The sequence below is a fragment of the Phyllobates terribilis genome, unplaced genomic scaffold, assembly GCF_046119375.1.
Source record: "Phyllobates terribilis strain yellow unplaced genomic scaffold, ASM4611937v1 Scaffold_12__6_contigs__length_324123572, whole genome shotgun sequence".
NCBI lineage: Eukaryota > Metazoa > Chordata > Amphibia > Anura > Dendrobatidae > Phyllobates > Phyllobates terribilis.
This window is the reverse complement of record NW_027362772.1, coordinates 31,410,750-31,432,697: the sequence shown is the minus strand read 5'-3', so window position 1 is coordinate 31,432,697 and position 21,948 is coordinate 31,410,750. Positions and strand designations below refer to the sequence as shown.

The 21,948-nt window shown below is 45.4% G+C and overlaps 1 protein-coding gene across 2 annotated transcripts in view; it reads left to right on the top strand.

The window, feature by feature from the left end:
* Positions 1–316: 316 nt before the first annotated feature.
* Positions 317–21,948, top strand: part of LOC141171986 (B-cell receptor CD22-like) — a 43,453-nt gene continuing 21,821 nt past the window's right edge. Inside the window, exons 1-5 of one of the 2 annotated variants that reach the window (XM_073655735.1) lie at positions 317–495; positions 2,117–2,237; positions 2,940–3,305; positions 3,805–4,167; positions 5,757–6,050. In XM_073655735.1, coding sequence (XP_073511836.1) covers positions 2,183–2,237; positions 2,940–3,305; positions 3,805–4,167; positions 5,757–6,050 — 1,078 coding nt within the window. In that variant the 5' untranslated portion in view covers positions 317–495; positions 2,117–2,182. The remainder of the gene's footprint in view (positions 496–2,116; positions 2,238–2,939; positions 3,306–3,804; positions 4,168–5,756; positions 6,051–21,948) is intronic. The other variant, XM_073655734.1, reaches the window with a different exon arrangement.

Below are 21,948 nucleotides of genomic sequence, written 5' to 3'. Positions count from 1 at the left end.
CTACCTGTCAGACATAACGAGAACACAGCGAGATCGCTATTGTGGCATGAAAACCGTGGCGCATCAACGATCTCGCTAGCGATCTCGTTATGTGTGACAGAGTCTTTAGTCTTGGCGGCAGTTAAGCAGCCTGTATACCAAATAATACTGCAGCGAACTATTAATGATGATATATTTCCCTGATCAGAACATCCTCTTTATCTTAGGGAGCCCTCATAAGAAAGCTGACAGATGCACTTTAGTCCATTTTAAATGCAATTTCCAGAAAAATGAGGTTTTCATCATCGGCTTTTGTTTGATAAAGCAGAAGAATAAATTTTAAACATTATGAAAGTTCTATGGAATAGGGCAAGAAATCATCTTGTTTTTTATTTTTATCTGCAAATAAGGAAATAGATGTTCGCTAACCACTTCTCTAAAGTCAACACAGGAAGGTTTATGTGGAAATTGCAACGTTTTTTCAGTGTTAGAAAGAGCAGAAGAGTAAGAGGACATGTGAGTATGAGCTGATTTTTATGATTTTATGGACAGCTATTGTATTTGGTTAGGTTAGTGGATAGACATGTTACTGATCTGCAAATGACGAAGAAATGGAGACAATTATAGAGTATGAGCCACATGCAGAAATCCCTGCACTTTTAGCCTCAGATGCTACAAATGAAGTTATTAATGATCATCTTACGAATGTTCTTCTACTGAATGCACTTGGGCAAATCATCAGCATTGGCTGTGGACAGATCCCTGTGCCATTGTCAACCAATGAAGTCCCAGATGTGCACAATAGGAAACAATTCCAGAGAATCTGCAGGCCACTCAGGCTTCTCACAGTAGCATCAGCAATATGTAGTTTGGCATTGTCATGTTGAAAAATAGCTCTTTCACATTCCCACATGAAGACTTCTTTATGGCGTTGACTGCATGGTCTCCTGACCACTCTCCAGCTATGCTTGCATCCAAAACAAAAGTGAGACTCATTGCTGAAGAGGATAGAACTCCAATTCAGCCTCTATTTCTGTCCTGCCCTGCACCATGATAGCCTTTGAGAGTTGTGGTGTGAGTTGTGGTGTGAGATCAAAGGAGCATCTGTAGCTAGACGTTCGGCTCGCAGCTCAATGTCATGCAAAAACATTCTAATGGTTTGTATGGATACTGATTTATGGTATGAAATGCTTAATTTTGCATGGTTCCCTACCAGCCATTCTTTGAATCTGGTGAGACCATGTGGATGATGTCCCAAAAAGGTCTTCATAAGAGAAGGTCACACTGGTTCTTCTCCCATGATTATGGTGTGGGGTGTCATAAAGTACAGTACCCACTCCCCTCTAATCTTCATTTTACTACACTAATAGCTTAGCATACATTGATTTGGTGGTGCAACTAATGGAACGGCCATTTTTCCAAGTTGTTCCCGTATTTTGGCTTCGAACAGTTGTTGAATAAAGCTCAGCACTGTAAGGGGCTGTGTACCAAATATTTCTCTACACAACATACCTGATGGGCACAAACACTCTCTGAAGACGGGTGATTCCTCTAGTGATCTTTTAACAAGGGATTGCTTCATCAGAAGCCATTCCATGCGAAACCTGATGAAGATGCTGGAGAGAATACGAAGTAGTCGTAAAACTGTCTTTAGAGCAAATGGGAAGAACTTTAAGAAATCTAAGGTTTACACATATTCTTGTTTGTTTCACACATCTTTCTTTACTGTTTGTTTCTGTATGTGTTCTTTTGTGGTTTTCCTTCCTTCAATATGAATCTACTATATGTACATTATAATAAGAATAAGAAAAACTATTGCATGAACAGGTGCTTCCAAACTTTGACCTGTCCAGCCCCTCTTGTGTTGTCTGTCATTTTCTTTACCACCTTTCCCAATGAATGACCACCAGTAGCTCATGCTTTAGTCATTGATCTGTAGCAGCATTGAATGTTGAGTGATTAATGCAGCAGACTATGGTGGGTCTAGATTTAAAGAATAAAAAGGTAGATGATACTTTTACTGTAAGTCAAACAGGTGGACAACCCTTTTAAGTCAGATAGTCGGGTATTATCAAGTTGTTATGTAGCATGTATTTGTATATTTCACACTTGACTTACATTTAGCTTTCATTTTTAGGAATAAAACATAAAAGGTCAATTAAAACAAAGAAAGAAGAAAGAAAGCTTCATTCTTTTTGAAACAATGACCCAACATTTCTTCCTTGTAGAAGGATGGCTTCTTCTATTACTTACTCTGGGTATGTGAGTTCTTATTGTTTCATTATTATGAATTTGTTTCCTGCTACAATGTAATTAACTTCAGGTAAGTGACTCAATTATAAAATATAAAGACTCTGTTTCATTACGAACAATTGCAATTGATTTTTTTTCACTTGAGAAAGGCGTTAGTCCAGAGCTGAAACGCGTTGTGGAATTAAAAAAGCTTTCAGCCTATTTAAGCATCTAGGATTTCTTATCTCGGCAGTGCAGCCTTTATCGTGGTATCATCCTTATTTGATCAGAAATATTCTGCCTGTTCCATCTAGTTTTATGCTGCATATGTTTAGGGAGGAGCATGCATTTTCTATTTAGTGTTAAACCATGTACCAAGTAGAATACTGATTATCTGTTTAGCTTTAAATTCTATTTATTAAATAACTTTGTTCCAAATATTTCTGATCATTCTGTCTCCTTGGTCCCATTGTTTAAAAAATACGTTGACTATTGTCCAAACAGAAACTCCTCTCAAGACTGCCCCCGAGGAGCCTTAAAAAGGTAGCATTCAACTTAATAATCACTTTATCTACAATACTTGTTTGTTGTTTGGTTTAAAATAATCAATGAGACAAGGCTCCTTTTAAAGTTTTTTTGTTTTTTTTACATATTTTGTATTTTAGAAATTTTGATTCAAATGTTTAGTTACATTTCAGGATTTTTCCTTTACTATGTTCAATATCCAGGGAGTTTCGCAGAAGAAAATGAACATGAATGGGCATTTACTTTCCCGCAAATCATAAAAGTAAGAAAACATTCTGATGTGGAGATTCCCTGCACGTTCACTGCTCCCGATTACGATGAAGATGTCCATATTGTTTGGTACAAGTACCATGAATTAAAATATCCAAAAGTGTACAGTGACGATGACTTATCTGAAGTTCTCCCAGAATACAATAATCGCACCTCACTGATAAGAAATGGAACAAACAGCTGCTCTCTAAGAATCAAAGACGTGAGATATACAGCATGGTACTACCCAGGGATAAGTGAGAACATCAATTCCTATAAATTAAACAAAGAGAGGAAAGCAGTCCAAGTCAAGGTCTCAGGTATGCTATAGAATTCTGAGAATTTTTAAATTGTCCAACTTATGGTAATTAAGTTTGAGGAAAATTTCTCCCAACTTTTCTAAATAAAAACGTACAGGGTGGGTCATTTATATGGATACACCTAAATAAAATGGGAATGGTTAGTGATATCAACTTCCTGTTTGTGGCACATTAGTATATGGGAGGGCTAAAACTTTTCCAGATGAGTGGTTACCATGGCAGCTATTTTGAAGTCGGCCATTTTGGATCCTACTTTCCAAATAATTAACCAAGTGAACTGCTCTTTCCTATAAAGCTCCATCAACTTGGATGGTACCATACTCAACCCACAGGCTCTATTAATCCAGCACATGTGTTTTGTAGAACCCTTTAATATTACAATACAGTGCTTCAAGGAATACAAAGCTTTTATTTCTATGAATGAATCAATGTTTATTGGTATTTACAGGATCAAAATTACATGTAAAATAATAATATATATTTCCCTTTTTTATTTTAGGTTGCAATGAAGAAACCCCATGCAAGGATTGGGGCTTTTCCTTCCCTCAGTCATTAGATGTTTTAAAGGGATCTTGTGTGGAAATTCCCTGCAGAATCACTTATCCGAATGATGCTCAAAATTTTAGCTTGTTCTGGTATCAGAATGTATTGAAAGGATATCCGAGGATAATTAATAGGAGAAACCCAACCGATGTGGAAAAAAAGTACAAGGGAAGAACGTCACTGGTGGGAAATTCAATGGACAACTGCTCCCTGAGAATTAATAATGTTGAAGAACCAGTCAAAATTTACCCCGGGATCAATGAAGATATAAACTCCTATTACACCAATAATGAAAGATTCTGTACACTCTCTATCATAGGTAAATTGGCATAAATTCCTCCTTTGAAACATTGCTGGACAATAAGGCTATGTTCACATATTGCTTTTTTTGCTGCTTTTTTTTTCTGCAGCCAAAACCCAATTTCTTGGCAGTAAAAAACTGCAGAAAAAATAGCTGGTTTTGCTGTTTTTTGCCACTTTCTTGCTGCATTTTTTGCTGCATTTTCAGGACCCTAAATTCAGCTTTGCTTCCACCATGCAAGCATGAACATTGAGATGTTAGGCAAGACATATGTGAAACCATAAAACATTTTTTGAGAAAAGGGAAATTTGATAAAACTATTTAGTGGAAAAAGTTTTTTATGTCTGACAAAATTGTGACTATTCTGAACAAAAAAAGTTCTAGTATTCATTGGCAGGGCATTGAGTTGGTAGGGCATTGTTTACTTTTACACATTGACAGGACATTGCGTTGGTAGTGCATTGTTTACTTTTACAATTGCTCGGGCATTGAGTTTGAAGGGTATTGTTTAGTTTTACAAATGCTAGGGCATTGAGTTTATAGGGCATTGTTTACTTTTACAAATGCTAGGGCATTGAGTTTGTAGGGCATAGTTTACTTTAACAAATGCGAGGGCATTGAGTTTGTAGGGCTTTGTATATTTTTACAAAAGCTAGGGCATTGAGTCTGTAGAGCATTGTTTACTTTTACAAATGCTAGCGCATTGAGTTTGTAGGGCATTGTATACTTTTACAAATGCTAGGGCATTGAGTCTGTAGAGCATTGTTTACTTTTACAAATGCTAGGGCATTGAGTTTGTAGGGCATTGTTCACTTTAACAGATATGACTTATTAAGCTGTACAAATACTAACAGCCATGCTCAAATGAGGACACCAAGACATTATGGGATAAACTTGGGAAAATCACAAAAATAAATGGGTTTCATGTGACAAGCCTAAAGAGTGGTTCTGAACCGTCTTATAATTGCTATTCCAAATGACCGTTGCAGATGATGAGTGAATGGGTTCAAGGTGAATTCAACATGTCGCAAATTTCTCAAAAATTTGGAATCCTATTTTCTGCTTTTTTGTTTTTTGGAATCTAGCAAAATGGGGCCAGCTGTGAAAGGGGTTAAAAACAAACAAAATACAGTAGTTTTCTCACCTCACCACTCATCAGTCTGGCTCCTGCAGCTTCCTGACTGGTCCTGTGCTGGCTTACTATGGCTCCAGTATCTTCTGCTCTTTCTCCACTCTGCAAAGGTGCTTTCTGCAATGAGTAAGCCCCAGAAATGCACAGCAGGACGTTGTGATGTCAGAACATGGCAATGTGCATTGATCAAGACTAACTCAGTGCAAAAAGTGCAAGTGCTAATTGAAGGAAGACAAATAAGTGGCTGGAGGAAGCTTTGACTAGGTATGGAGCTGTGGGACAAGTGAGAGGTCAGGTGGGTATACCATTTTGTTTATTTTTTAACTGCTATGATTATCATATTATAGAGTTTGGATTGACTCTAGAGCGTAAGAAAGTGAGTTCAATACATGGTTAAAAAATTTGTCCAAGATCAGACCATAAACCACTCTTTATTGGACTCACGACTACTTTATCTCTTCCCCTTTTCTTTCAGAAGCTCCACCTCAACCAATAATTAATGGAGCTGATCACATGAAAGAGGAGGAACCAGTCAGTATTACGTGTTCAGTGACTCATACCTGTGCTTCCAGCCCCCCAAATATTACCTGGAATAAACCTGACTTAGACTTGATCATGAGCCACGAGGATCTGGACAGAGGAGTTTGGAGGATAAAGTCTATAATTAAATACATTCCTTTATACAGAGATGATAAAACAAAACTTACATGTACAGTCACTTTTCCAAATAGGAAAATCTCAGAACAATCTGTAACTCTGGACATTAAGTGTAAGTAACTTACAATTGTACAGAATATTTCATAATTAAGAATTCAACTCAATATCATGCTTAATTGTAGCCAGTACATGGGAAAATTTCATATTTATTAGCATGAAATACAAAAAAGTTAGAGAGCAAACAAAGTAGAGATTTAAGGTCCAAAAGATCAATCCAGAAATTGGAGAAATGTACTTCATGTATTATATGTAGAATAGGTCAGAGGTGCACCTTTAATCATAAGGACCATTGCCAACCTTAAAAAAAATACAATATTATTACATGCAAGGGATTGCACAGTACAAATATAATGGTGGATCATCCACTGTTACTGGAATAATGGTGGAACACTTTTTTAACTTTTATTTCACTGGGAAGTAGTTTTATGAGTAGTAGTTATTTAAAACACTCGAGGACCAATCGGTAAGCTTTTCTTGCAAGACAAAAATCCTTACTGTAACGGGTCTGGGAGGCGGAACCTCTGAGCTACTATACAAGGGGGCGGTCCTTGTAAGGGAGCGGGTGGCGACCAGGCAGGCAGTCACAGCAGGTGACCGGGACAGTCTCTGGAAGAACGGGCAGGAGATCACGGCAAGTGACTGGGGCAGTCTCTGGATGAACGGGCAGATGGTCACGGCAAGTGACCGGGGCAGTCTCTGGATGAACGGGCAGATGGTCACGGCAAGTGACCGGGGCAGTCTCTGGGTAAAGGGTTGGTACGACCTGTGGCGACTGATGGTAGACGTGAGCTCCCAGGTGAGCAGGCGAGAGTCTCTGGATAAACGGGTGGTCACAGCATGTGACGGCGGAGCCTCCAGGAAGACCAACAGACAGGCGGCAGATGAGCGCTCCCAGGTGAGCAGACAGAAGTCTCTGGACAGGCGGGTGGTCACAGCACGTGACGGCAGAGCCTCCAGGTAGGCTAGCAGACAGGCAGCAGATGAGCGCTCCCAGGTGAGCGGGCAGGAGTCACTGGACAGGCAGGTGGTCACAGAACGTGACGGCAGAGCCTCCAGGTAGGCTAGCAGACAGGCAGCAGATGAGCGCTCCCAGGTGAGCGGGCAGGAGTCACTGGACAGGCAGGTGGTCACAGAACGTGACGGCGGAGCCTCCAGGTAGGCTAGCAGGCAGGTAGCAGATGTGCGCTCTCAGGTGAGCGGGCAAGCTGGTCCATAGACAGACTGACAGGAGTTGGAAGGCAGACCGTCGGACCTCAGGCAAGCAGGCAGGTAGCTGATGTGCGCTCCCAGGTGAGCGGGCAAGCTGGTCCTTAGACAGACTGACAGGAGTTGTAAGACAGACCGTCGGACCTCAGGCTAGCAGGCAGGTAGCAGAATATCAGGCAGGAATAAGACAGCAAGCTGGCAGGAATCTGGCAGGTATCTGGCAGGTAACTGGCAACGGGACCTGAGGGCTGAAGCAGAGTAGTGAACAGTGCAACAACATTGCTCGGGCACCTCCATTTTGGAGGAGGTGCCTTATATATGGTGAAGTCCTCCGGCCATTGGCCGGGGATTCCTTAGGACGGCGCACGCGGCCCCTTTAAGAGGGAGGGAGAGCGCGCGCGCGCGCCCTAAGCACAGTGGCCAGGAAGGAGCGCGCGCTGCCAGCAGAGCGGGAGGAGGACGCCGGGCACGGAGCAGAGAGGTGAGGGGAACAGCGTCCCTGCCTAGCAGAGGGCAGGGACGCCGGCGCTACAGTACCCCCCCTTTAGGCCCCCCCTTTTTTAGGCCAGACAGAAATTTAGCAAGGATGAGCGGGGCATGGATGTTCTCCCGGGGCTCCCACGTTCTCTCCTCAGGACCAAACCCCTTCCAATCTACTAGAAAAAAGGTCTTTCCTCTTACCCTTTTGGTGGCAAGAATGTTCTCTACCTCAAACTCGTCCTCAGCAGAAACCGGAGCAGGAGGCGTACCTGTAGACTTGGAAAAAGAGTTAAGTACCACAGGTTTGAGGAGAGATACATGGAAGGAGTTAGGGATCCGTAAGTTGGCCGGGAGTTTCAATTTATAGGCCACCGGGTTGATCTGACTGATCACCTCCAGAGGACCGATGAACCGAGGCCCTAACTTGTAAGAAGGTATCTTGAGTCGGACATATTTAGATGAGAGCCAGACTTTATCTCCAGGACGAAATTGTGGAGGATCCAGGCGTTTTTTGTCAGCGTGTCTTTTCATCCGTTCGGACGACTGAAGGAGTGCGGATCGGGTACTCTCCCAAATGGAGGAAAATTTGCTAACGAGAGATTCCGCAGCCGGGTTATCCACAGAGGTGGAGACAGGAAAAGGAATCCGAGGATGCTGACCGAAGACTACAAAAAACGGGGATTTGGAGGAGGATTCGCTCTCGTGATTGTTATAAGAGAACTCGGCCCATGGTAGGAGATCCACCCAGTCTGAATGATGGGCATTAACGAAGTGCCGGAGGTAACTGGTCAGGTTCTGATTGATCCGCTCCACTTGACCATTGGACTGTGGGTGGTAAGCGGAAGAGAAGTCCAGGGTGACGTCTAGCAGTTTACAAGTGGCTCTCCAGAAGCGTGAGGTGAACTGTACCCCACGATCCGACACGATGTGGAGGGGCAGGCCATGAAGACGAAAGGTGTGACGAATAAAGTCTTTCGCTAGCTCGGGTGCAGACGGGAGGCCTGGCAGGGGAACGAAATGAGCCATCTTGGAGAAGCGGTCAGCGACCACCCAAATGACCGTACAACCGGCAGAGACTGGGAGGTCAGTTATAAAGTCCATTGCTATATGCTGCCAGGGGGCAGCAGGTACAGAAAGCGGAAGGAGGCGACCGGCTGGCAGATGTCTCGGAACCTTGTTGGGGGCGCAGGACACACAGGCAGAAACAAAGTCTATTACGTCCTTGTGCAGGGTAGGCCACCAGTAGTGCCGGGTAATAAGCTGGAGGGTCTTTTTCTGACCGGCGTGGCCAGCCAGTTTAGACGAGTGACCCCAGTGAAGGATCTTCTCCCGATCAGGTGCTGATACGAACGTCTTTCCGGGAGGGAGATGATTTAGACTCACGGGAGCCACCTGCATTACTCTGGCGGGATCGATGATGTGTTTCGGATCTTCCTCGAGATCAGACACCAGAAAGGATCGAGACAAGGCGTCCGCCTTGTCGTTTTTGTCAGCCGGGCGAAAATGAAGAACAAAATCAAAGCGAGCAAAAAACAAGGACCACCGGGCTTGGCGCGGGTTAAGTCTCTGGGCATGCTGGAGGTAAGCCAAGTTCTTGTGGTCAGTGTAAATTATTACCGGGTGAAGAGACCCCTCGAGCAGGTAACGCCACTCCTCCAATGCCAGTTTGATGGCCAATAACTCTCGGTCTCCTATGGAATAATTGCGCTCTGAGGAGGAGAAGAGTTTAGAGAAGAAGCCGCAAGTTACCATCCTCCCGGAAGATGATTTTTGAGTAAGTACCGCTCCGGCTCCAGAGGAGGAGGCGTCAACTTCCAGGAAGAACTGCTTGTTGCCGTCCGGGCGATGCAGCACCGGGGCGGAAGAGAAGGCCTGTTTTAAGGAAAGAAAGGCCTCCTCTGATTCGGGCGGCCACTCTTTGGGATTAGTACCCATACGGGTGAGCGCGGAAATTGGGGCAGTCCGGGAAGAGAAGTGCGGTATGAAGAGGCGGTAGTAGTTGGCGAAGCCCAGGAACCGCTGAATGGCCTTCAACCCCTCCGGTCGAGGCCATTTCTCGATGGCAGACAGTTTCTCTGGATCCATTCGTAGGCCGGTCTGAGAAATAATGTAGCCCAAAAACGGAAGCGAGGTCTGCTCAAAGAGGCACTTCTCGTATTTAGCGAAGAGGTGATTCTGCCTGAGCCTGAGCAGGACCTGACGAACGTCCCTCCGATGAGTCTGGAGATCCGGAGAGAAGACCAAGATGTCGTCCAGGTACACCACTACGCAGGAGTAGAGAAGGTCCCGGAAGATGTCATTGACCAACTCTTGAAAGACGGCAGGAGCGTTACAGAGACCAAAGGGCATTACCAGATATTCATAGTGGCCGTCCCGGGTGTTGAATGCCGTCTTCCATTCATCCCCCTGACGGATACGAACCAGGTTGTACGCCCCACGGAGGTCCAGTTTGGTGAAGATTCTAGCCCCCCTCAGACGATCAAATAACTCCGGAATGAGTGGAAGGGGGTACTTATTCTTCACCGTGATCTGGTTAAGGCCTCTATAGTCTATTCAGGGACGGAGAGTGCCGTCCTTCTTTTTGACGAAAAAGAAGCCTGCTCCCGCCGGGGAGGTAGATTTCCGGATGAATCCCCTGGCCAGATTCTCCTCAATATATTCGGACATCGACCGGGTCTCAGCAGCGGATAATGGATAAATACGCCCACGGGGAGGAGTAGTACCAGGTAACAGGTCGATAGGGCAGTCGTATGGTCTATGAGGGGGTAGTGTCTCTGCCTCCTTTTTATTAAAGACATCAGCATAAGACCAATAAGGAATCGGAAGTCCAGGTAGATTAGCTGGGGTAGGAGAAGGACGGACGGGAACCAGACAGGTCTTATGGCAGTCCTGTCCCCAGCGAAGGACCACTCCGGTCTGCCAGTCAAGCACGGGTGCATGTCTCTGGAGCCAAGGTAGACCTAGCAAGAGGGCGTGAGAGAGTCCAGGCAGAACATGAAAGGAGATACTCTCAGAATGCAGCATTCCCACCTGCAGAGTAATGGATTCGGTGATGAGTTGGATGGGACGTGGTAAGAGACCCCCATCCACGGCAGCAACAGACAAGGGTACAGCCAGAGGTTTGATGGGGATGCGGTATTTCTCTACCAGGGACTGTGAAATAAGATTCCCGGCTGCTCCAGAGTCAAGTTGGGCTAGTTCGAAATAACGGTTCTCCTCGCAGACGATTGAGACTGACAGCAGCAGAGATGGAGAGGATTTATTCTTGTCTAGGTCGACCTCTCTGAGCGAACCTAGACACAGGCGTTTCCCGACCTCTCCGGGCAGGCATGGATCCGGTGCTCCTTACTGCCACAGTAGAAGCAGCTCCCCTCGGCACGGCATAAGTCCTGATGGGTTTTGACCGTCTTGGTCTGGTCGACCTGCATAGGCACAGGAGAGTGTACCTGGGGAGAGACGGAGGGAGTGACGGGTTTCTGAAAAGTAGGAGCTAGACGTGGAAACCTCCTCTCACGGGTGACCTCTTTGGCACGCTCCTGGAACCGTAGGTCAATCCGGGTGGCAAGAGTTATTAGGTCATCGAGAGTGGTAGGAATGTCCTGACCGGCAAGTTCATCTTTAATACGGCCGGACAGACCCTCCCAGAAGACGGATACCAGAGCGTCGTTATCCCAGGCCAGCTCCGAGGCAAGGGTACGGAACCGTATGGCATATTGGCCCACGGTGAGACTTCCCTGACGGAGGCGTAGCAGAGATGATGCGGATGAGGTCTTCCGTCCGGGTTCGTCGAAGACTTTCCGGAAAGCCGTGAGAAAGGCAGGCAAGTCGGACACCAGGGGGTCTCCTCTCTCCCATAGAGGATTTAGCCAGGCCAGGGCCTCCCCGGTGAGATGGGACATGATGAAGGCAATTTTGGCCCGGTCGGAGTTAAACTGGTGGGACAATAGTTCAAAGTGCAGGGTGCACTGATTTATGAAGCCCCGAGCCTGGGCGGAGTCGCCTCCGAAGTGAGGAGGTGCAGAAAGCCGGGGTCCGGGGTAGCATACCATGGTATTAGTGGGCAGCGGAGCTGCCGGATTGCGAGTCATGGCACTGGCGGAGGTTGCTGGCGGAGCAGTCAGAGTGTCCAGGCGAGAATTGACATTCCGCAGGTGACCCAGGATGGACTCCTGTTGGGACCTCTGAAGGGACAGTTCATGACACAGGTCCGAGAGCGAGGGAGCTTGGGTGCCACCGGGTTCCATGGCCCGAGCAAACTGCAACGGGTCTGGGAGGCGGAACCTCTGAGCTACTATACAAGGGGGCGGTCCTTGTAAGGGAGCGGGTGGCGACCAGGCAGGCAGTCACAGCAGGTGACCGGGACAGTCTCTGGAAGAACGGGCAGGAGATCACGGCAAGTGACTGGGGCAGTCTCTGGATGAACGGGCAGATGGTCACGGCAAGTGACCGGGGCAGTCTCTGGAGGAACGGGCAGATGGTCACGGCAAGTGACCGGGGCAGTCTCTGGGTAAAGGGTTGGTATGACCTGTGGCGACTGATGGTAGACGTGAGCTCCCAGGTGAGCAGGCGAGAGTCTCTGGATAAACGGGTGGACACAGCATGTGACGGCGGAGCCTCCAGGAAGACCAACAGACAGGCGGCAGATGAGCGCTCCCAGGTGAGCGGGCAGAAGTCTCTGGACAGGCGGGTGGTCACAGCACGTGACGGCAGAGCCTCCAGGTAGGCTAGCAGACAGGCAGCAGATGAGCGCTCCCAGGTGAGCGGGCAGGAGTCACTGGACAGGCAGGTGGTCACAGAACGTGACGGCGGAGCCTCCAGGTAGGCTAGCAGACAGGCAGCAGATGAGCGCTCCCAGGTGAGCGGGCAGGAGTCACTGGACAGGCAGGTGGTCACAGAACGTGACGGCGGAGCCTCCAGGTAGGCTAGCAGGCAGGTAGCAGATGTGCGCTCCCAGGTGAGCGGGCAAGCTGGTCCATAGACAGACTGACAGGAGTTGGAAGGCAGACCGTCGGACCTCAGGCAAGCAGGCAGGTAGCTGATGTGCGCTCCCAGGTGAGCGGGCAAGCTGGTCCTTAGACAGACTGACAGGAGTTGTAAGACAGACCGTCGGACCTCAGGCTAGCAGGCAGGTAGCAGAATATCAGGCAGGAATAAGACAGCAAGCTGGCAGGAATCTGGCAGGTATCTGGCAGGTAACTGGCAACGGGACCTGAGGGCTGAAGCAGAGTAGTGAACAGTGCAACAACATTGCTCGGGCACCTCCATTTTGGAGGAGGTGCCTTATATATGGTGAAGTCCTCCGGCCATTGGCCGGGGACTCCTTAGGACGGCGCGCGCGGCCCCTTTAAGAGGGAGGGAGAGCGCGCGCGCCCTAAGCACAGTGGCCGGGAAGGAGCGCGCGCTGCCAGCAGAGCGGGAGGAGGACGCCGGGCACGGAGCAGAGAGGTGAGGGGAACAGCGTCCCTGCCTAGCAGAGGGCAGGGACGCCGGCGCTACACTTACAAGTAGTGATGAGTAGTGTTGAGCGAGCATGCTCGACACTGTTCGGTACTCGCCCGAGCATCACGCTACTCGGGATGTTCGGCGAGCACCGAGCATTTCCGGGTTACTCGGGCGGGAGCTCGGGTCTCCGCCCTGCATGTTTGGCGCTCTTTACAGAGCCAATGAACATGCAGGGATTGCCAACCAGTCACTGTAATGCCGCAGCCATGTTGTTTGTGGGCATTACAGTGATTGGCTGGCCGCACAGCGTCACCTCGAGTATTTAAAACCGGCGCCGCCATCTTGGACACAGTCGCTCTGGATCAGACAGTGAAGGGACAGCGCTGCTGATTTAGGGAGAGATATATCCTGCAAAATAGTTAGTGTAGGGTCTGTAAAGGCTGCCAGATCAAACAAACAGTCCTTCTCAGGACTAATATCCATCCCAGATATCAGGCAGGAAGGCAGGCTGTATAGGAGACGCAGTGGTTATACCAGCAAACGCTGCATTACAGTCCTGTGTGCTCCTGTTGCTGAAATTGCTGGACTTAGCTCCAGGTCTCGGGGGCCAGTAAAAATCTTTTTTTTTTATCTAATTCCTCATTTTTTTTCCTCCTTCACACTGTACGAATACCCATCTTATTAACCTTTTAGTGTCCCCCCCCCAAAAAAAAAAAGTGTGTCTCTGATTTTTCAGACACAAATATACAGTATCTGTTGAAAATAGTCTGGTGTAGGCTAGAGAAATAGAAGTGTGGTTTTGCAGTTACACGGTTCAAACCTCTGTATTATCCAGTTTTGGGCCATTTGCATCTAAAAAAAACAGTTTGAGTGTGTCGCTCACTATTCAGCCGCAAATACATATATTTAAAAAAGTTATATATTATAACTGGTTTTGCTGTTCCACGGTAAAAAAATCTCTGTTATGCTGCTTTTGGCATTTTTTGCCGTAAAAAAAAAACTAATAGTGTCTCCCTGATTTTTCAGACACAAATATATCTGTTGAAAAGAGTCTGGTGTGGGCACGAGAAATACAAGTGTGGTTTTGCAGTTCCAAGGGTCAAATCTCTGTATTATCCTGCTTTTTTTTCATTTTTTGCCGTAAAGAAAAACAGTAATGTCTCCTGATTGTTCAGACACAAATATATCTGTTGAAAATAGTCTGGTGTAGGCCCGAGAAATAGAAGTGTGGTTTTGCTGTTCCACGGGTCAAATCTATGCATTATCCTGCTTTTGCCACTTTTTGCCGTAAAGAAAAACAGTAGTAGTGTCTCCTGATTGTTCAGACACAAATATATCTGTTGAAAATAGTCTGGTATACACCAGTAAATTGTAACTGTGGTTTTGCTGTTCCACGGTAAAAAATCTCTATTATCCTGCTTTTGGCATTTTTTGCCGTAAAAAAAAAATAATAGTGTCTCCTGATTGTTCAGACACAAATATATCTGTTGAAAATAGTCTGGTATACACCAGTAAATTATAACTGTGGTTTTGCTGTTCCACGGTAAAAAAACTCTATTATCCTGCTTTTGGCATTTTTTGCCGTAAAAAAAAAATAATAGTGTCTCCTGATTGTTCAGACACAAATATATCTGTTGAAAATAGTCTGGTGTGGGCCCGAGAAATACAAGTGTGGTTTTGCAGTTCCATGGGTCAAATCTCTGTATTATCCTGCTTTTGCCATTTTTTGCCGTAAAGAAAAACAGTAGTAGTGTCTCCTGATTGTTCAGACACAAACATACCTGTTGAAAATAGTCTGGTATAAACCAGTAAATTATTACTGTGGTTTTGCTGTTCCACGGTAAAATATCTCTATTATCCTGCTTTTGGCATTTTTTGCCGTAAAGAAAAACTTATTGTCTCTCCCTGATTTTTCAGACACAAATATATCTGTTGAATATAGTCTGGTGTACGCCCGAGAAATAGAAGTGTGGTTTTGCTGTTCCACGGGTCAAATCTCTGTATTATCCTGTTTTATTGCATTTTTTGCCGTAAAGAAAAACAGTAGTGTCTCCTGATTATTCAGACACAAATATATCTGTTGAAAATAGTCTGGTCTAGGCCCGAGAAATACAAGTGTGGTTTTACAGTTCCTCGGGTCAAATCTCTGTATTATTCTGCTTTTTTGCATTTTTTGCCATAAAGAAAAACAGTAGTGTCTCCTGATTGTTAAGACACAAATATTTCTGTTGAAAATAGTCAGGTGTAGGCCCGAGAAATACAAGTGTGGTTTTGCAGTTCCACGGGTCAAATCTCTGTATTATCCTGCTTTTTTGCATTTTTTGCCGTAAAGAAAAACAGTAGTGTCTCCTGATTGTTCAGACACAAATATATCTGTTGAAAATAGTCTGGTACACAACATTAAATTATAACTGTGGTTTTGCTGTTCCACGGTAAAAAATCTCTATTATCCTGAGTTTGGCATTTTTTTCCGTAAAAAAAAACTAATAGTCTCTCCCTGATTTTTCAGACACAAATATATCTGTTGAAAATAGTCTGGTGTAGGCCCGAGAAATAGAAGTGTGGTTTTGCAGTTCCACGGGTCAAATCTCTGTATTATCCTGCTTTTTTGCATTTTTTTGCCGTAAGGATAAACAGTAGTGTCTCCTGATTGTTCAGACACAAATATATCTGTTGAAAATAGTCTGGTGTAGGCCCGAGACATACAAGTGTGGTTTTGCAGTTCCACGGGACAAATCTCTGTATTGTCCTGCTTTTGGCTTTTTTTGCCGTAAAGAAAAACAGTAGTAGTGTCTCCTGATTGTTCAGACACAAATATATCTGTTGAAAATAGTCTGGTGCAGGCACGAGAAATACAAGTGTGGTTTTGCAGTTCCACGGGACAAATCTCTGTATTATCCACTTTTGGGCCATTTTTACCTAAAAAAAACAGTTTGAGTGTGCCGCTCACTGTTTAGCCGCAAATATATCTATTTAAAGTTTTCTGGTATACCCCAGTAAACAATAACAGTGGTTTTGCCATTCCACGGTAAAAAATCTCTATTATTCAGCTTTTGGTATTTTTTCCGTAAAGAAAAACAGTATTAGTTTCTGCCTGATTGTTCAGATTGTTTAAAAAAGTCGGGTGTAGGCCAGAGAAATAGAACTGTGGTTTTCCTCTTCCATGGTTCTAATCTACTTTTTATTACCCTTTTTCCATTGATAGTGTGAGTGTAAGCTATTTTACTTCTTTTACAATGGGCTAGGCGCGTGGAAAGGGATGTGGAACTGGACGTTCTGGTGATGGTGCGTTCAGAGGACGGGGCCGTGGAAAATTGAAAATGTGCCACAACCAACAGCCACATCTTCTCGCTCCCACTTCTTGACCGAATTACTAGGGAAGCACAGAACAACACCAGTATTGCGTACTGATAAGTGTGAACAGGTTATTATTTGGATAGCAGATAATACTTCCAGTTACCTGGGCACCACCACCTCCGGTCAGTCTTCCACACGGTCATTTCTTAGTAGCCGCATACTCCTCCTCACCCTGATGCTCCTTCCTCCCACCATGCCGAGTGTCATCAGACAGCAACTAATCCCACAGTTGGACACTCTGAAGAGCTGTTCACTGGTCCATTTCCAGATTTGTGCCCCTCACCTACTCCGCTTGAAGTGGTGGAAGAGGAGATCCCATGTAGCGATGCCCAAATATTTGAACAGCCAAGGCCACAGGAAGTCGACGCTGGCAATTTGTCACAAGAGGTGGACGATGACAAGACACAATTGCCGCAAAGTGAGGAGGAGGATCGTGGTGCGCAAGTGGAAGAGGAGGAGGTGGTGGATGATCTAGTAACTGACCCAACGTGGCAGGAGGACATGCAGAACGAGGCCAGCAGCACACAGGGTGAGGGAGGCAGAGTACCCCAACAGGCAGGAAGAAGCAGTGTGGTGGCCGCACACAGAAGGCGAGCAACAGTTCCCCATAACACCAACACGAGGGACGTTGCCAGTACTACCTGTAGGTCTTCCAGTGTCTGGAATTTTTTTAAAGACTCTGATGATAACCCCAAAAAGGCCATTTGTACCACCTGCCATGCTAGCATCAGCAGGGGTGACAAAACTACCAGCCTGACCACCATCAGCATGATTAGTCACATGGCAGCAAAGCACCCGACTTTGTGGGGCGAACCCCAGGGTCCACGACCAGTGTCAGCGAGTGTCACCACTGCTTCTTCCGCTGTTGTGCGTGCAATAGAACTGTTAGAACCCTGTTAGTTTTTTCTATTGTGTGGTCACGTGACCCGCTGCCTATTTATTCCAGCTCCGCCTTTCTGGCTTTGCTGGACTTCAGTGTTACGTTGACTCTTAATCTAGCCAGGTGCTTTGTACCTATCTCTATAGTTTGCTTGGTCCTTGGACCTCTAAGTATTTTTGTCTGCTTGTCTTTTTTCTCCGCTACAACTTCTGCTAGGAGGTGTCCAATTTTGGTCCCAGTCCTTAGTACTTTCAGGGACCCCTCCCTTATATCTATAGGTCTCAGACTAGTTGAGGACGAAGGCGGGTCTGTTCACAAGGAACTGTTTGCCCGCTGCATCAAAGGGAATCAGCTTAGTCCTATTGTAGGGACAGTCTTCCTATCTTTCCTTAGTTCTTGTAGCAGATCATAACATTAAGTCCAGCCCAAAATCAAAAAAAAAAAAATCCTAAGGAACGCGATCCGGAGATCAGCATGGTGTATGTTCAGGAATTGGCTCAATGCCTACAGGGATTGTCTCTTGAGGTGGCCGAGCTCCAGTAACATGTGAGTAGCTGTCCTGGAGCGCATTTTGTTGAACCGAAAGTAGGACTGCCTGATTTTTTTTATGGTAAACAACAAGATTTTTTTTCTTTAAAAATGCTTATTTATTATATTTTCATTTGAGACCCAGGTCCTCTGGGAATGAATCACAGTGCATTGGGTTTATCATGTCACTTTTGCGCAAGGAACCACAGGGATGGGCCTTTTCTCTCCAACTTAATGATCCGTGTTTTAGATCAGTTGATTTTTTTTTCTGCTATGGGGTTGTTGTATGACGATCCTGATCGAGTCTCTTCTGCTGAGACACAACTGAGACGTTTAAAGCAGGGGTCAGGTGATGTTGAAAATTATTGTACACACTTCAGAAGGTGGTCTTCTGAAGTGAGATGGAATGATTCGGTGTTAAAATGTTTGTTTCTTGCTGGTCTAAGTGAAAGGGTTAAGGATCTGCTGATTGCTTTCCCTGCACCTGGAAACTTGCAAGAAGCCATGCAATTAGCTATACGGGTGGACAGGAGACTGCGTGCCAGAGTTAATGAGGAGAAAACTCCTGCTATGGCAGCTCCTAGTCATCAGAGGGTCTGCTCGGACGACGGAGAACCGATGGAGATTGGGGCGATGCCACTCCGCTCTCAGGAAAAAGACCGCAGGTTTTTCAAGAGATTGTGTTTTTACTGTGGTAAATCTGACCATTTTGTTAAGAACTGTGAGCTTCTGTTAAACAAAGAAAAAAAAATGGTCAGTTTCGCCCGTATTGCTTGTTTAAATTCTAAGGGAGTATTTCTTTCAGGGAGTACCTCATTGCAGGAGGAGTTGATTGAATTTCAGGTATTTGTGGATTGTGGTTCTACACTGAATGTGATTGATAAGGGATTTTTGGAAAAACTTAAATTGGAACCTAAACCTTTGTCATCTCCTATTTCTGTGGTTGCTGTTGATAACACTCCTTTGAAATGTGTTACTAACAAGGTTTTTGAATTTCCCCTCACTATTAATGGTATTCACCAAGAGAATTTGGATTTAGTGGTATTAAATAATTTACCTTCTCCAGTAGTGTTAGGTCTGCCTTGGTTAAAACTGCACAATCCTTTACTGGACTGGTCTAATAATGAGATTAAATGTTGGAGTCCTAAGTGCTATGATAAATGTTGTAACGGTCGCATTGCTGCTGTGGAAAGAGGGAAATTACTTGTACCTATTCAGGATTTTTGGAAGTTTTTTTCAGAGGAGGAGTCGCAAATTCTACCTCCTCATAGGGACTATGATTGCACCATTGAGTTTGTTCCTGGAGCTACTCTTCCCAAGAGTCGCTTATTTAATCTTACTATCCCTGAAAGAAAGCCCTTGGAGGAATACATACAGATGAGCTTGACTGCTGGTCACATTAGACCTTCTAAGTCACCTGTGGCTGTTGGATTTTTTTCGGAAAAAAAAAAGACGGCGGTTTACGTCCATGTCTGGACTTTCGCGAAATTAATAAAATTACCGTACGCAATTCCTACCCACTGCCATTAATTCCTGACTTGTTTAACCAGTTAGTTGGGGCCAAGTGGTTCTCTAAAATTGATCTCCGGGGGGCATACAATTTGTTGCGAATGAAGGAGGGTGATGAATGGAAGACTGCTTTTAACACTCCGGTGGGTCATTTTGAGAATCTGGTTATGCCTTTTGGTCTTACCAATGCACCAGCTTTTTTTCAGAACCTTATTAATGACATCCTGAGACCTTTGATTGGTAAGAATGTGGTGGTGTATTTGGTTGACATTTTGATTTATTCGCCAGATCTGGAGTCTGATTGGCAGAGCGTACGTGAGATATTGAATTTATTAAGTGACAATTCACTTTTTGCTAAGCTGGAGAAATGCGAGTTCGCTGTGCAGAGAAATCGTTTTTTGGGCTACATTATCTCCAGCGACGGCTTTGAGATGGGCCCGGTGAAGTTTCAGACTGTGCAGGAATGACCTAGGCCTATTGGTTTAAAATCGATACAGAGATTTTTGGGTTTCGCCAATTATTACAGAAAATTCACTAAGAATTTTTCTATAATTGTTAAGCCGCTGACCGATCTCACCAGGAAAGGTGCGAATACGGTCCAGTGGACTACTGAGGCCATTGAAGCTTTTGTGTATCTCAAGGAGAGGTTCAGTTCTGCCCCCATCCTTATGCAGCCTGATGATACCAAGCCTTTTTTGGTCGAGGTTGATGCTTCTTCGGTGGGGGTCGGTGCGGTTTTGTCTCAGGAGAACAAGGATGGGGTTCATCCCTGTGCTTTTTTTTAGAAAAAAACGAACTTAATTACGATGTTGGTAATCGGGAATTGCTGGCTATCAAACTTGCATTTGAACATTGGCGTCATTTCTTGGAAGGTGCTAAATTTCCCATTCAGGTTTTCACTGATCATTAGAATCTGATCTATCTAGATGCTGCCAAGCGCTTGAATGCCCGTCAGGCTAGGTGGGCACTGTTTTTTTTGCGGTTTAATTTTTCTGTTACTTACATCCCGGGTACTAAGAATGTTAAAGCTGATGCTTTATCTCGCAGCTTTTCTCCCATGGTTAGTACCGAGGAGGAGGAGAGCATTTTACAGGAAGGAGTTGTGATAGCAGCATTGGACTCCGTTGTGGAAGATGGGATTCTGAAAGCCCAGGAGGATGCCCCATCTAACACTCCCCACGGGAGGTTGTTTGTACCTAGAACCTTTAGGAGAGAGTTGTTTGTGGAGTATCATGAGTCTCGATTGGCAGGTCATCCAGGAATTTCTGAGACTAAGAGACTGGTAGGTCGCAGTTTTTGGTGTCCTGGGTGGCAGAAGGAAATCATTAAATGGGTGCGTCGATGTACGGTGTGTGCTAGATCAAAGGCTTCACATGCTCCTGCTGCGGGGTTGCTTTGCCCTCTGGAGGTTCCTAGTGAACCTTGGACGCATCTTGCAATGGATTTTATTACTGACCTTCCTGTGTCCGAGGGTTTCACTGTCATCTGGGTGGTTGTGGACCGTTTTAGCAAGATGCGTCACTTGGTTCCTTTCATTAAACTACCCTGCGCTAACACACTCGCTAAGGCTTTTGTCAAGGAAATTGTCAGACTCCATGGCGTTCCCACGACATTGTTTCTGATAGGGGACCTCAGTTTGTGGCTCGTTTTTGGCGTGCCTTTTGTGACAGGTTGGGAGTCCATTTGTCATTTTCATCTGGGTATCATCCTGAGTCTAATGGACAGACAGAAAGAAAGAACCAGGATGTTGAGCAGTTTTTGCGTTGTTTTGTGGCAAACAATCAAGAGGGGTGGTCTGAGTTTCTGCCACTTGCTGAATTTGCTCTTAACAACCATACATCCTCTTCTGCTGGGTGTTCTCCGTTTTTTTGATGTACTGGGAGACATCCGTCGTTTGGTTTGTTCTCCATATTGGTGTCAGCTCTGCCGGAGAAGGAGAATTTTTCCGGTGATTTGGAGAGAGTTTGGACTGATGTACGTTGTAACCTTCAAGAGGCTAACAAAAAGTCTAAGAAGTATTTTAACTGGAAACATCAAGAGCTTTTGTTTACTGTTTTTGACATGGTTTGATTGTCCTCAAAGAATCTGCGGTTGAGGATTACTTCTAAGAAATTGGGTCTGAAGTTTGTGGGACCATTTAAGGTGCTTCAGGTGGTTAACCAGTCTGCTGTTAGGTTGGAGGTTCCCTCCTCCTGGAAGATTAATCCGGTGTTTCATGTTTCCTTGTTGAAAAAAGCTGATGTATCGGATAGGGATGCCACTGTCACAGTTCCTCCGGTGGTGGAAGACGGTGAATATGAAATTTCTCATATCCTGAATTCCAGAAGGTATAGAGGGAGATTGCAGTATCTCATTGCTTGGAAAGGTTGCGGTCCTGAGGATAACTCCTGGGTAAGGGCAGATTATGTCTCTGCTCCGAGACTTATCAGAGCGTTTCACAGGAGGTTTCCTGATAGGCCTGGGCCTGGAGGATCCGGAGGATCCTCATAGACGAGGGGGTACTGTTAGAACCCTCCTGCTAGTTTTTTTTCCATTTTGTGGTCACGTG